Here is a 17,298-nt window from a genome sequence, read left to right on the forward strand (position 1 = left end):
TCTACCTAGAGATCTCCCTCGCACTATAAAGTGTTATGATAATTAGATCCTTTGTGTTTCTTCTACCTTGTGATCTCATCCACAACTTCTCCATTCATTAATTGAATTCTGTGTTTTGTTATAATAAAATTTTTAATTTTTAACATGTTATTTAATAGAAATTCGACTGAGTCACTGTCAATGTTGTGAAACCGTTCCATAATGAAATAGATTATTTCAATATTGAATGAAAAAGACTAAGAAATTGTCAAAAAAACACAGATTTATTGATACTTAGAAAAACCGGTTTCGGTTATTACACCATTGTCAAACTGAGGTTTATCAGATATTGACAATGGTGTAATAACCGAAGCCGGTCTTTCTAAATATCAATGAATCTGTGGCTTTTTTGACAACTTTTTAGTCTTTTTCATTCAATATGAATAATTACCACAATATCAACTTCTCAACTACACAAGAAGTTATTTCAAAAGGTTATTAGAAGGTAATGAATAGTTAATTTCATTGGGTGATTTAATTATTTTAATTCTATCAACTCTTTTAGTAGTTTAACATCGTCATTTCTTCCTATAATAACTTATGAAAACATTAATTTCCAATGAGAATAATAGACTTTTGAACATGATGAAACGTGTGCTGTTTGCCATAAGGAGCTCTATATCTTAATATATTTTATCCTTCTATTATTCAAAGTAGAAGAATATCTTGGTTGATAAACCTGAGGGAAGCGTTTAATTGCACAACCAATGACCGATTTAGAGCGGCTGTGAACAAGGTAAAAATTGTCATGATGATTGCCAACCTCCGAAATGGAGACGGTACTTAGTGAAGAAGAAGTTATATATTACAAATGGAATGTTGATTGAAATGTACCGTATTCTGGGCATGAATTCATTTTCAAAAAAAAATTTATATCATTTTCTATCATTCACGTATATTATTATCTTATCAATATTAAATCATCTTACCATTATTAGATTCGCTCACCTGCATTTAGCATGCTTCATTCCATCAGAAAGTCAAAGTACTGAGAAAACGCAGAAAAGCTGAGAAAAACGTTGGAAAAAAGCTGATCTTGGGCATATCTTGATGAAATATTGAAGTCACCTCATCACAAAATGTTCAGACCCTAGCTAAACCTCTGTACCAAATTTGAACATTTTCTGTCTATTACTTGATTAAAGAACTGAGAAAACGCAAAAACCCGCTAATTTTAGGCGTATCTTTGACGTTATTGCAAATTCCTTCCAACACAACATTATTACACCCTAGCTGAGCTTTGTACTAAATTTGAACATTTTCTGTTCATTTGTACTCGATAAAGCTGAGAAAACGCTAAAAAAACCGCTGGAAAAACGCAAATTTTGGGCGTATCTTTGGAAATTTCTCCAAATCCGTTCTTAGTGCGCCTCAAAAAGGCTAACTGAACATACCTACCAAATTGAACGTTTTTGGTCCGGTAGATTTTCAGTTCTGCGAGTGAGTGAGTGAGTAAGTGAGTGAGTGAGTAAGTTAGTGAGTCAGTGAGTGAGTGCCATTTCTCTTATATATTTTGCATAATTTTATCACCCACTTATAGTTTACTCTCTCAATTAATTCATCTCCAACTTTTTTACAGCCCCATTGTGTGTATCCTAACCTGCAATTCCAAAGTTTTGAATTTTCACACCTTTGGTGTCGAAACATGTTAGTTATTTTACAATAAATAAGTGATATTTTTTGCCAGAATCCCAGTGTTTTCATTATTGATAGATATCACAATATCTCTTTAGCAACAGTATATTCATTTTTTTTTTCAATTAAATTCATTCACAACACACGAAAATACAGTGAGAAAAGACAGTATACAACAAAACAATAACAATAACAGTAACAATGATATTAACACATTAAAAGACAATATTGCTAAAATGTTGTGTGCTGGAAGAAAGAGGGGGAAAATACCTTGCCAACTTTGGTTTCCCATGTAATAGGCAGATAAGGTATAATTGAAAGGGAAGGGTGTGTGATAGGAAAGTGGAAGAAGGTAGGTAGATAGGCAGGGCTGTGGGAAGGGAAGATAGGATGTGAATTAACGATCCAGGTAACGGTTACAATAATTTAAAGATTAAAAAAATAATTTCTTTTTATCCAATTTATGATTTCCAGCTGCATTTTCTTTGTAATTTTAGTACTGTTGAGATGATGATCCGGAATTTTATTGATTATATTAGTAATTAGATATTTAAGCTGCTGTCTAATTGTTTCAATATTAGTATTAAATATCAAATACTTATTTGAAGTAGGTCTCAAGCTGTGATGTCAATTTAATGAGTTGTTGGTGCATGGAAAATTGGTTCTATTTTTTATTGAATATTCAATTAAATTTTTAACATATATAACTGTCCAACTGTCAAAACCTTGAATTCATCAAATATAACGTCGGGGAAAATCCGGGTTTATTTAAAATAGATTTAATTATTTATTTCTGAATTATGAACAGTTTCAAATGGGAATGATTTGAATGTATATAATTATCTATATATATTAAAGCGAAATGGCACTCACTCACTGACTGACTGACTCACTTACTCGCAGAACTAAAAATCTACAAGACCAAAAACGTTCAAATTTGATAGGTATGTTCAGTTGGCCCTTTAGAGGCGCACTAAGAAATCTTTTGCCAATATTTTAACTCTAAGGGTGGTTTTTAAGGGTTTGAAGTTCGTCTTTTAGCATGTATATTCTTCTTATTCTCTTAACTACAATTGAAAAATGTCCATACCATATGTTAATATAGAACTATAATCTAGAGAGAGTACATCTTCGAAACCGTTGTTAACTGGTAACTAAATTGATAATTTTGTCAGATTGGCATTAAGTTGAGTTGACTTTGTTAGGTTGGCACCAAGTTGAAGATTGAAATGCATTTATCGCGGAAAAATTGATTCGGCTATTCCTGGGAATATTATATTTCTAGCCGTCAGGCTCGCTTCGCTCGCCATATCCGTTTAGCCAGAAGTTTAGTCTGGACCCCCGTCTGGATCGTCCTAACATATGATAAAAATGCTCAAATGAAAAATGCAGGCGAGCCTGCTGATCTCATTCCTGGACGATCCAGTCGTGGGTCCAGGGGGCGGAGCCCCCTGGCTAGACGGATATGGCGAGCGAAGCGAGCCTGACTGCTAGTATATGATACATATTGAGTAATGATATTATTTGAATATATTGATTTCAAGCCAATACCAATGATCTATAATATCTTCAGAGCTTATTTTCCAATACTGGATTCTTCTACAGAGAAAAACAATATTATGTTTTCTAGATACGATTCTCAGACTCGTTGAGAGTGACATTCAAACTCCATTCCAGAGTCTATTCAACTTGGATCTCTTCTAAATTAAAAATCGGATTCGATTTCAAAGAATTCAACTTCTTCTGTAGCCATTAACGTCAACATAAAGGCAGTTCAGGCTACAGCTATTTGATTGGATGAGGAAAAAACTGGACATGCATGTCATTTGCTCGATTCTTTTTTGTCCGCTCCTTCTGCATTTTGTCTTCTTCTCCTTCTTGTTCTCCTCTTCATCGACCTTTACTTCTCCTTCTTCTCTTTCTTCTATTTCTTCACCGTCTTCTTCTTCTTCTTCTTCTTCTTCTTCTTCTTCTTCTTCTCCCTCTTCTTCTCCTTCTTCTTCTCCTTCTTCTTCTCCATCTTCTACTCCATCCAGTTTCTCTTCTCCTATGGAATGAATAGTTTGACATCGTCAGTCTGTCGCGTAATAACATCAAGTGCCTACTCGACTAGATAGGTATCATTGAATTTTCTCAGCAAAGTCATAAAACTTGGCAAAGCAATACCCTACCGCAACATTCCACCGAACGGCATTCTTGCCCGATTCGCCAGTTTCCAGTCTTTCGACATGAGAGTTTCGCTGAATAGCAGCGGTGGTCAATGATCGCAGCCGTAAATTTCGCTTAGATCGAGAAAAAAAACTCTTAAAAAAGAATTGGACATAAACGTTGATGAATGATCTTGGATACGTGGACATTCAGATGGAACGACGAGATAATGATGTAAATCGAGAGAGATAACTTTAAAAAAGTCTTGTAGTCGAATCTTATGATCGGTTGAATATTCAAAAAAAAGAGAGGATTAATTATGATAATATTTCACTCTCCCTCTTGAATTCATGGCGAGAAGCATCATGAGACTATTTTAAGCATACAATTAACATAGAAATTGTGGTGAAGATTGATAATAGAAGGCTGATAAATCGTTGGAATCTATGATTGAAATGGATATGACAACTTTTAGGAGTCATGTAGCAATCATATTTCATCATCATCGTCATTCGATCTGTTGGCCTGTTCCGGCATCCATTTCTTCATCGGTCGTCCGACGCCTCTTCTCCCATCGGGTTTGTAGTGCATCAAAATATAATAGCCTTGGCAATCATACTTTACATTACAAATATGTTAGGTTTACCTTTTATCCATTATCGAATTCTATGAGTATGCTAATATGATTGTGATTGGAGGCTATATTTAGAATGATTCTTGATTAATCTGTTTATCTAAACCGAGATGCACGATGATGTAAGTGAAAAAATAAACAGTTTATCAACCTGCGACCTAGTAGCAATGGAAATCTATGTATTCGATGAAGGATTATATATATTTGAACGTTATTGGAGCTTCAAATTCAATAAGATAACTGTAAGAAGATTTTAAAATGATGCACATTGGCTGATCTTAATAAGTAGGCTAAACATTTGTCCAATTCATTATTGATGATTGAAATCTTGTTGCTAATTGAAAATGGGACAAAAAAGCACCACATTACAAGTCATTATTAAAGTCACTTCACTTATAATATGCGCTACTTTATTCAAACTAATAAAACTTGTAGTAGTAACTTTTTAATTTTATTAAAACATTTTGAAAACTTAAAAACATTTTAACGACGAGTTTTGACCTACTTTGGCCATTTTCAAGTTAAAATGTTAGAATTTATTTCAAAGTTGAAATGTTGAAGTTTATTTTAACGTGAAAATGACCAAAGTAGGTCGAAACTAGTCTTAAAAATATTTTAATAAAAGGTTACTACAAGTTTTATATTGTTTTTATTAAGTTATTATTATTCCGATCCACCTTCAACATTTTAAACAGTAATTTTAAACAGTAACATTTCACAGTTTTTAAACAGTAATTACACAGTCAACATTTTAAACAGTAACAGAGAGAAGAATAAATATTGGTAAAACAAATTTTTGGAAACTTATTATCATCATCAAATAACATCATTGAATTATGTGTAATTTGTTGATTACACTCTATCATCAGAGCTATAGTGAATTGAAAAGAGATTTTAAAACTAAAAAACTTTGAAAACCGGATACATAAATTCTGAAGAGCATTCTTGATAGGAGAATAGATGCTCTAATTAGTTAGACGTCGCCCAAAGTTGGTGATAAATTAGATAAAATTCTAACCCCTCTTTGGTCCCTCCGATAACCCTGGGATGACAAATTATTCTGGAAATCGGTCAAAGGGCAGGTTTCTTCAAAACAAAATACATTTTTGTTGAAACTTCGTCAAGATGAGTCACTTGCAGATCTGAGCATTGGTCGAATGGGAAAAGTTAATGTTATCTTTCATGAATCTCGAAAATAGTGGGAAATGAATCTCGCTATTAAGTGATTTAGTTCTATTTAGAGTAGGAACTTTGCCTACAAGTTTTCAAAGTGTTTGCTGTAATCCTATACTATTTCCCAACTAAAATTCATAATCCCCCCAGTTACAAACAAGAAAAAAATATATGAGATAACTTCCAATAGTCAGGAGCGTATCATAACTTATCCAGTCTTCTCTCTCATGTAATGATATGTTTATCTGAATAACAAATAGTCTTATTAATATTCTGTACAAGTAACATTTCCTCTACTGTGACACCTAGTCAAGAGATCACTGGGTGCATATTTTATGATTATCTTATCTCTTTTCATCTGAGAAAATTTTTGGAGACTGCTTCGTCTCATCAATAACAATCATGCATTAGTTGAGTCACAATTGATAATCCCTCATAACCAAGTCATTTTTAGACAAGTAATCGATATCACTTGAGTTATGAATATTATAAATATTGATAGAATTTCTCGTACATGTCTAAAGATTTCAACAATTGGGATTATTTTATCATTTGTAATAGGCCTATTAAATTTGGATTTGGCTTCAAATCTCCAAACACTGGATTGGGGATCGTAATATTGATTAGATTATATTATTTCAAATCCTATTTCAGTTTTCCTCATCATCTGTTATCAAGAATTTAGAAAAAGATTTCAAAGTTCTAAACTTATTGATATTGATACTCACCCAACATAATATTGATCCTTCATTTGGTTTGCACAATAATCAGCAAGAACCATCTATCATCATCAAGAAAATTGTATCCTTTTTTTTTCTTCAGTGGTTTTTTGACAATTTCTTAGTCTTTATCGTTCAAATTGTATCCTAATAAACTGAACGCTGTGAGAATGATCAAACCACGACATCACGATACAATGAAGTAGTTCATTATCGTACATTATCTTGTATTCTGTGTTAATCATTATCATGTTCCTAATACTTCCATCTACTCCCATGTTCTGAGTAGCCCAATGCTCAATCAGAGTGTAGTCCAATGCTTTACTCTTCCTTTGCCACTTTCTTTCACTCTTTATTCTACTCTTCAAAGTGAAGCCTTTCAGGAGACTTGAATGATGAGATAAAAACACAAAAACTGTGACACTATTTTCAAGAGAGATCAGTTGTTTGCAGATATCTTTCCACTGTATTGGCAGCTCACCCCTTTCATCCCTCCAGGCACTAAAAAAGTCAGGAAACCCCTTTTGCCAACTCATTGTTGTTCACCTTTTCAAGGGTTGCAACTACTTTCTCTTTTGCGAACTAGGACTGAACTCTTTTTTAACACGAGTCTAAACAATCGGTCACAATAGAAAGGTGGTTAAGCACATAAATTCAATTCGGTCCATTGTTAACCCTTTCGTTTTTTATGTGAACTTCTTTTGTGTTTTACTTTTCTGCTATTGACAATGCACACTTTCTCCTAATATATTTTTGGTTCGATTTTTATTTCTCAGAACCAAAGCTTCCAGAGTTTTTTGCAGACGTGAAGACAAACATCTACATTTTCCTTATCGAAGGAAGTGAGTGAAGAATCAAAAAGTTATAAAGATATGTACTCCTATCGATATTGATGTAGATCCAAGGAAACTTGTAATCGATATAACTAAATATTCCTATTCTGTTACTGATCTTGACATTCTCATAACACCAATGAGAGAACTCTTCTTAAATATAAAACTGACAATATAACTGAGCCGAATTTGAAACTGAGCCGGACAACTAAACTTTTTACGAGAGTTTTGACTCTCGCTTTTGCTATGTAAAAGAGTTAGTACCATTTTCCAGTTGAAGAAAACTTTGGATATCTTATTGTTTCTTTGTTACTATAACCATAAGAAACTGTGTTCGATTTCACAGATATTCAAGATGATAACCTACAAGTTTCTATTCAAAAGTAACATAAAATTGGATTGGAAATGTTTTAAGCTTAATTGGTAAGAATTGGTTGATGGAATGAATACTTACCAAGGCAATTTCAAAGATTTTTAGCAATTAACGTTTGGTGCCGGTTGCACAAAAAACTGTCAGGTTTTAACCGGGATAGGCCTAAATTCCAAGAGAACCAATCAGAGGAGCTTCCTTTGATTAGTTCTCGTGGATTAAATCATGATTAAAATTCAATAGTTTTTTGTGCAACCGGGCGTGAGTATTAAAAATGTTATCCTAGTAGAATGGTATTGGAGAAGAACTAAGAAATCTATTGAATTCTTTATTCTATTTATTCTTCATTATATGATGTACAATAATTACATCATCAAAGAAATCCAGCGGTTAGCGAATTCTTTATTCTTTTTATTCCTCATTATATGATGTACAATATCATATCAAAATGAAAAAAAAAATTATCATCAAAATGATAGGTAGAGAAATAATAAGGTAACCTTGTGCTATTCCTTTCCCAAATTTGAATAAGGATTATATACATATTAAGATTAAAATAGTCTTGGACTTTTTATTTTCAATCAAATTAATTAATGTTTTTTGAATACTCTCTTTAATTTTAGAAAACACCTCTGGTCAGTTTGCCAGTTGGGAATTCAAAAATCAATACTTGCGTTAATTCAGAGCACACCTGAAAATCTGTAGGTGTGTTCATGTCTCAGCTTCATTATCTTTCTCATCTCCTACGCAAAATCATAGAGAAGAGAATACTACTAGGATACTGAGGGATATTCTCTTGTCTTTGGCAGAAGCTGAGAACTCACTAACATCTTCACCAAGGATTTCTGTGAGAATCATAGGAATCAGGCACTACCCGAATCTTCGTTTCTGTAGGCACTACGCACGTGAAATACTGTATCATTACGGTAAAAGTGAAGAATGATAATTTGTTTTTAGTATGATGTGAATTATAGGAACTGAATCTGAAACTGAAACTGAGTTTTTCAGGGTATGATTGTGATTTTTTAGTTATATGGTAATTGTTTCAGTAGCTATGGTAATGTCATACTCTGTATATATTGTGAATAAATGTAGAATAAATTGGTTTGATTCTGATTTTGAATCACAGACGACCTAATAGTCCATTAAATGTGTGTGTATGATTGAGTTTAGTTCAGATGAGTTCCTATTCAATTTTGAAAGTCCAAGCTTCTTCCTCGTTCTTGAAATCTCCCAAGAATTGTGGATTTGTTCAATCAATTAACTTTGAGGAATGATCTATTGAAAAATTGAAACATCAATCGCTCAAGAAGTGAGATGTTCTGAAAACATCAAGTTATACTCATGTTGAAATCAATGTCTATTTGTTTTGTATACTCTTGTAATTGATATTGTACAAATATGTATTTGTAATTTTTGGAAATAAATCCAATTCAACTCTATTCCATTCAATTCAATTCTGAGAACCCTCTCTCTCTCTCTATTCTGTTTCTTTATCTTCAACTCTATTACTGCCTCTTCACCCTCTATGATCTCATTAATTCATTGTTGGTAAATTTATTGAGTTCTAGAAGTTGGCAGTAATATTGTCACACTAAATTCAGGGTATTTCCAAGGATAGGAAGTTAGAGAGAATTAATATAGAATAAATGTTCAAATAAATTAATTTTATAATATTCATATATATTGTTTACATAACCTTATTTACACAACGAAAATAAGATGGCTACTGATTTCTAAAAAAGGTTTATGATCAACAGATAGATTAATCATAATAATACACAGTACGATTAAAATAGTCTTGGACTTTTTATTTTTACTTAGGTTCTTCGTTGGCATTCCTTACAACTAGAATTACGTACAATACAAACATACGAGAGCTTAAACAGAATTAGAAAAACAATCAAACAAACAGAAATACTAACTTAATAATAACATTAAAGCACAGTGCCCAGTTTCATACAACAAAAATAATTCAAAGATTTGAATAATATTTTGTTCTCACAGTACAAAAACATTTTACTATTGTAGAAAACTTTATAAAAATTCAACAAAACAAGAATAATTTCCGAAGATGCGTTGAAATATATCAGAACATAGTAACAAGAGAAAAGATAAAACGAAAACTTAATTTTACACCGGAAAAAGCTTTTCTCTCTATTATAATACATATTTTAAAGCTAGGACACAATCAAATAGCATTTTATTAATTTCATTGCGCTTCTATTCAATCCAATTTACGTATTTTATTGACATAATCAATCTGTCAGCTAATTATTATTGAGTTAAAATTATCAACACAATACGATTATACACCTATAGAACAAGATTAAACTTCCCTATGGCATGAATATTTACAAGAATACGTTTGTCATCACTGGAGGAGAAAAAGGATTTTTCCCAAAAAATCTATGATTGGAGTCAATTTATAGAAAACTTGAAGAAATAAGCCCCCAAATTTCATATTCAGGGTGATATCTTTTAGGTCTATCAAGGGTTGTATTGTATCTGAAAATGTTTTCAAATTATAGAAAATTCTCTGAATGATGAAAATTCAATTTGCTATCTTCAAGTTATAAAATGAACAGACCACGTTATGTTTTGATAAGACAAGTATGATTTCCGTTAGTCTTACCGGGAAGATGATTTTGGAATGGGTAGTATTAATTCGGTGAAGAGAAGTTCTTTATATAGAGTAATACCCCTTTCACAGCAGAAGAATTATTACAAACAAATTACGTGTGTTGCAAGTTAGCAATCAATTTGATTTTCCTTTTTGAGGTTTGTCTCCACAAAGTCCCAAAAAATGAATTCAAATTAATCACTATGCGAGGGGGTATTACTTATCAAAAACTATTATTATATCATTTTTATATTCAGCCTATTACTATCTAACATTCATTCATCATCTAACTACTCTAAATATTACATGTTGACTCATAACCTCTAAAATGTTCACATCTATCCATTCACACAAATTTGACAAGAGAAAAGATAATGCTTCACATTACAATAAGACATTATTCAAAATAATCCTATATAAATATAATTTTTGTTCCAAATTTAGAGCTAATACTCTTGAAAATTGTACTAATATCGAATTACGTATATTATTTCCATTCTGGAATCACAATTTTCTGTGATAAATTTTATGGAAGGATTCTGTTTTTGATCTGACAAAATAATAGTTTACTCTCGAAATCAAATATAATTTTGTTCATGTCAGGATATCTGGTTATTTCGCCCATTCTAGTTTTTCTCCTGGATGAATAAAATCTTAACGATAATTATTAGTATTTGAAAGTTACTGGCTACCTCAATTTGTAGAATTTCTCATTGAAACGAGTAATTTCTCAATAACTTGAAAATTAAATGATTGTTATCTTACGTATATTATGTTAAGCACATCTAGTGAGAAGAGTTACAATAAAAACATGTTTATAATTGAATAGGAATCGAATTCCAGATAAAATTGAGAAATCATAATCTTGATTGGAATCAATGGAGGTGGATCTACCAATTGTTTTCTTAAACATGTGTTTCAAAATTTTAGAAAATGCTAGCCCTATACACTATCACACAGGTTTTGAATCACTCTTGGAATAAATACTATCTAAAATAGTAGTCTAAAATTCTCGATTTTTCCTCAACTCTCATTCGAATTTTAGTATATACATAAACAATCATTCACTACCCTGACATCAAGATTACGTATAAGACAGGAAATATAGTATAAAAGATGATGATTTTCTTCTAAAATTTGAATAAACCATTCTTCTATCAGCTCTCTAGCTGCTTATTGTATTAAATTTTTGTTATACTCAATCATATCAGATGACAAAGAATTTAAGAGCCTCAATTTTGTTCCAAGGTTTGCAAAAATCATCAGAAAATTTATTGAAAGATGAAGAGAAGACTTGTACTCAAAATTATTGTTGATACTCGATTTAGGTGACCTGTTTAAGCCTTAAGTATGATAATTTCCTAAATGAATTGATTAACGTTTAATATTGAACATGGTGGAAAAATCAACAGTAGAGATAAGATCTCTGTTTAAGAACATAATAATGAGAACACAAAACATCAATAATTAAAATTTGTTAGTCCATAAAACAAACACAATAGATAATTTAACAAAAACATAATATAACATACTTTCCATTCAAAACACAAACTTATATAATGAACACAATAATTCAATAATTTTCAAACGAAACGAAATATTTGAAATAAAGCTTCATCCATACATTACTTTAATAATAAAAGAGAACTATAATCATACCGTCTATGTATATAGGCTAGGTATAGAAAAATACTAAACTGTTCGTTGGAACTCAATTAATTGGGAACATTGTTTTTCAACACTCTTCAATAACACAACATATACACTGAGCAATACAAATACAATAGAATATTATTATCGTTTCGTTACGTGAATATAATATAGTCCATGGTAAACATGATCTACTGCCTACTAACGAAAATGCACATTAAGTCGATTTTAAGCATGATTTACATGCTTTGAATTATGTTGAACTTGATTTTTGTCCATGATGGTGACAAACAATTCAATTTAGAAGTACACCATAACAGGAAATTTCTCCATCAACAATTTGTTCAAATGTTAAAAACTTAATATTATTGCTTATCTATTTACATGTACGTATCTGAAGTTAGTCTTTAGAATGGAGAATGACATAGATCGTTGGAATTTCCAGAATAATTGTGGAATAATTTGATCAGATCATGAATGTATTTTCAAAACTGAAGTTTCCGCTTTGAAATGCGCGTGTACCAGTGAAACCATACTGAGATTTCAACCCCATTATTTGATTATCAATCTGTAACGAATGTCTCATCGTACCTTTTCACAATAACTTCGCAATGATTCATCAAATGGAAAGGAAACAATCATTGTAATAACTATGAAATTCCCAAGAGAAATACACACAGGAATAAATCTGTTGAGAAAATTAATTCAAATTTGAGAATGTCTACCCATACTAGAACTATTTTCCAATTCAAAGATTCCAATCTAGTATATTCCTATTTTTCCAAAATAAATAATAAGAATTACTTGATTGTCATTTAATAATATTGCACAAGAATCAAGGATGCATCCATAATTTTCAGGACTGATGAAAAAGTAGAATTTAACTTTGGTCTGTTTTTTGGGAAATGCACCACCTACAGTAAAGCTGCGTTCACGTCTAAGTTATTAACAAAATATTTATTTTCCTGTCCTTATAGATAATATTAAATTGAACATAACTCATCATACACATGACATTCATATGTGTTTGTCAAGCTCCGTTTAATCTAATATAATCTATAAGGACGGAAAAATAAACGTTTTAACTGTGGTGTAAACGCAGCTCAAGTACCGTATATTTTGTTTTAGTTGTCTTTGAAGTTTGAATGGTTCATATCCAATATGCATCAAGGGACATCCAGTATATTAGATATATTTCTTGCTATCAGACTCCAGTAAATTAGATGCTATTGAAGTTATGAAGAGTTTCTGATTCGAAATATTAAGAAAAACCCGACATTCTGATTAATCAATCACTCCTGTCTGCAGTAATGAGAATTCACATGTTTCAATGACATGATGATCTGATCAAATTAAAACATTAGTCGACAATCGACCATCATAGAAGATATCTGTTATCTTAACATGACTGACAACAGTTCTGTCAAGATAACATAAAGTTATAGCAACCACCAAGTCACACAAAAATACGATCTAACCAAAAGTCTGTTAGCTTTTTGATGATTGACTTGATTCAATGTCTGATGCAAACAACAGTCATCAGTTGTAGACCTTGATTATTAATTTTTTAATTCCATGTAGCTCTTATCCTCTGGACGAAAATACAAAGTCATTTAGACAAAGAGATCAAACTATGGCGCCGAAATGTTTTCTGTTTTTTCGCATTTATAATTCCTCCCCTGTCTTTCTCAATCTCCTCTTAACCCTCCCCTCCTAATTCATTCTTTCAAACCACCAACTGTTTATACTTATATCTGAAATCAACATGATCCTCCCCTTCCCTCATTCTCTCTTGATTTATTTTCTTCGTCTACCACAATTTTAACATCACTATCAATAATTACTTCTCCCTCTGCAATCTTCAACTTCTTTCACGATATATGAAGATCCCCATGATTCACTCATCTTTCACTATTAATTTATCTTTCTTTCAAATTCCCTTCTTATCGAATATTCCTACTCTACAGATACTCTTATCTATCATCAATCTAAATCTCTCCCCATCAATGATCAATCAACAATCGACAGTTACGTTTCCTCTTTCTTTTACCCTCTCCACTAATCTCTTCTGTACTTCTTCTACACACTCATATTCTATCTAAAGCATTTAATGCCTTGTTGAACTGGGAGTATGACTACTTCGTATAATTTTTTACCACTCTTCTCCACCTCCACATCAATATATTCTTCAACTCCACCACTTCTTCTTCTAACCTCTACATCATTCTTATCTCTAACAATCCTCTTCTTCATCTATTGCACTCTCCATCCTTTACTCTTCGTAGAATCATTTTACTCTTCTTCATACTGTACCCTTTTGTATAGTCTATACCTTAGCTTCCTCCATTTTCAGCCTCCTTTATTCTTCAGTCCAAATCATTTCCTAGATTCTTCTAATCCTTAGCCGTCTCTCATTCCTGAATCTTCTCTATTGATTTGCCTCCTACTTCTCTTAGCCTTTTCTTACTCCCTAATCTTCATAATTCCTCAACTCTCCCACTACTTCTCATCTATCCACTGCCTTCTTCACAACTCCCACTTCATATATCTTTCTGCTCTCTTCTATCTGCTCCTTTCCACTTCATCAACGTTGAATCATGCTCCCATCCTCATGATTCCTCAACCCCTCCACTACTTCTCATCTATCCACTGCCTTCTTCACAACTCCCACTTCATATATCTTTCTGCTCTCTTCTATCTGCTCCTTTCCACTTCATCAACGTTGAATCATGCTCCCATCCTCATGATTACTCAACCCCATCATTCATCTCATCTATCGTCTCCCTTCTTCCCATCCACTTCATATATCTTTCTGCACTCTTCTATCTGCTCATTTCCACTTCATCAACGTTGAATCATGCTCCCATCCTCATGAGTCCCCAACCCCTTCACTCATCTCATCTATCCTCTCCCTTCTTCCCATCCACTTCATATATGTTTCTGCTCTCTTCTATCTGCTCCTTTCCACTTCATCAACGTTATTAAACTTCAATCATGTTTCCTCTCACTTTATCAACATTATTTCACTCCAAATTTCACAAAAACAGCATGCTCCTTTCAGCTTTATCAATGTTATTTCACTTCAACTCCCACAATCTACGAACAAAACAGAAAGTCCCCGGATTCCATCGACATTGCCAGCAACATTCAGGTGCACCGCGAGTAATAATCACTATCACTAACTAGAAAAATGGATACATAAAGTCAGCGTCATATTTATATATTTATATAAGTTCAAGGACACAGTCACTAGTGTTTCTTCTACGTCTTGGTGGCGACGGCCTTTAGGAGATCAGCACTGCCCGATTTGTCCAAACCCACGTGCATGCCATGGTGATGTTCGCCGCCCAATTTCGCCTGTTTGTCTTGTTTCAAGCGTTCCTGCTCCTCGCGTTCGCGGCGCGCTTGTTCGTTGATCTCCTTCACGGCGCGCAGCTCTTTTTTCAGCTTCATCCGCCTGTTCTGGAACCAGATCTTGATCTGACGCTCGGTGAGACAGAGAGCGTGCGCTATCTCGATTCTCCGTCGCCTCGTCAGGTAGTGGTTGAAGTGGAACTCCTTCTCCAGTTCCAAGGTCTGGAAGCGTGTGTACGTCTGTCGGCCCCGGCGTCGTGGACAGCCGTTCGGTCCTGCTCCAACAAACAGACAAACAATCTTCGATTATACATCTGTTTTTCCAGAAAATACTCTTGAAGGGAAAACAAAAACAGGATAATCTAAAATCAAAAATTACAACCGAATTTGAAACTGAAAATAATAAAACTAGGAATATACTTGATGGAGGATATTAAAGCAGAATTATATTGATTCAAAAAGAATTCTAGATTCATGACAGGTTTGAGTGTTTCTCCTTCCAAATTCCCAATATTATTCTCTCTTGCTCCCCTTTCATATTGTCAAAATACTCAGATTTAGTATGGTGATGGCGGGATAGAGTTGTTGAGGTGACCTTTTTGGTTCCATGGATTTGTCAGTCACTATGGTGAAAACGAGGTAAGACTCAAAATTAGTGAACAAAATACAGTCCACTATTTACCAGAAGAACCAAAAACGATAACTGAATTGGAGAGTATGAAAAAATCAACTAAAACTTGAAAATATGATAATTATTTCTCCTTGGAAAAATTTTGAAACAATTACTGAATTTCTAACTGGTAAAATACTCAATGAAAAAAAAATGAAAACGGATTACTATCTATTCTAAGAGGAATTTGAGAACAAAAAGGCACCGGGTATTCATTAAAATATAAATAGAAATTGTAAAAAAAAATATTGAAATGTAACAAGTGAATGGATATATTCTGAATGAATCAGATATTCTGAGAGATGAAGCTAACGGTTACTTTAATTCAATGTTTGAGGTGAAAATAACGCTATGGAAACTTTCAAAATATAAATTTATATGTGTGACAAAGATAAGAGAATAAGTCGAATTAAGATTGAAATAAGGAGCAAGGTTATTTTAATTCAATGTTTGAGGTGAAAATAACACTATGAAAAGTTTCAAAATATAAATTCATATGACAAAGGTAAGAAAATAAGTCGAATTAAAATTGAAATGAGGAGCAAGGGGATGAACAATGATAGACTGGATAATGGAGTGCTTCATTGATTGACCAATTATTATAATCAGGGCTTATATCTCTCAAATGTTTAGTGATGGATCAGAGCAATACCTATTATTACTTCTGTTACCTACTAATGCAGAAGTAATATAGTAGGTAATGATCAGAGCCCGAAATGAGTGTGAGTCTGCCTCATCTCTATGATTCATGGAACCATTCACAAAACATTCACTAAATTGTAAGGTTGTTTCATAATAATTATAGTATTCCAATAACACTGTTCAAATCTATGTTAACTATACATTTAGTGGTAAATCTATTATCACTAATAACAAGATCAATCATTTGAATGAACAGTGATGAAACACTCTAAAATCTGAACACAAATGATCTTGATTGAATCAAAGTAGGTTTAGTTGTTAACTTCTGAGTTTTAGTGTTAGTTGAAGGTTCTGTTAGAGTTAGTAGATAGGGTAGGAGTTGGGTAGTTACGGTTAGTAGAAGTTGAAAGTTAGGGTAGTTAGCAAGGAAACTATTTTACAAAGCTCAACCAATGATAGAATCCATATCCAATTATTTCCAACATTCATCTCCACCAATATATATAAATGTTATATTTGATCCATAGATAATAAATAGAAGATGAGTGATTGTTTTATTGAGAATACTCTCAAGATTATCTCATTAATTATGATTGTAGTTGATAACAAAACACAAATAAGTGCTTTCGAGCTCCGATGTAACTCTAATTACCCTCTGTCCTAACATCTTGGGGGAAGGAAATAACTCATCCACTTTGAAAACAAATCACTCCGAAGCTTTTGTACAGAACTTCCTGATTTATTTGATTCTACAAATCAATTCAAATACTGAAAGAAATGCATGATGCAACAGAAATGGAGGCTCTTA

At 32.7% G+C, this 17,298-nt stretch overlaps 1 protein-coding gene across 4 annotated transcripts in view; it reads right to left on the reverse strand.

The window, feature by feature from the left end:
- Nucleotides 1-9,201: 9,201 nt before the first annotated feature.
- The window catches only part of LOC111046799 (homeobox protein abdominal-A homolog), a 132,294-nt gene continuing 124,197 nt past the window's right edge, over nucleotides 9,202-17,298 (reverse strand). For 2 of the 4 annotated variants that reach the window (XM_039433902.1, XM_039433901.1), the window contains one exon: nucleotides 9,202-15,453. In XM_039433902.1, the coding sequence (XP_039289836.1) occupies nucleotides 15,086-15,453 (368 nt within the window). In that variant the 3' untranslated portion in view covers nucleotides 9,202-15,085. Of the gene's footprint in view, nucleotides 15,460-17,298 lie in introns of all 4 variants that reach the window. The other 2 variants (XM_039433900.1, XM_039433899.1) reach the window with 2 other exon arrangements.

This window comes from Nilaparvata lugens, chromosome 8 (genome assembly GCF_014356525.2).
Source record: "Nilaparvata lugens isolate BPH chromosome 8, ASM1435652v1, whole genome shotgun sequence".
In the NCBI taxonomy this organism is placed as follows: Eukaryota; Metazoa; Arthropoda; class Insecta; order Hemiptera; family Delphacidae; genus Nilaparvata; species Nilaparvata lugens.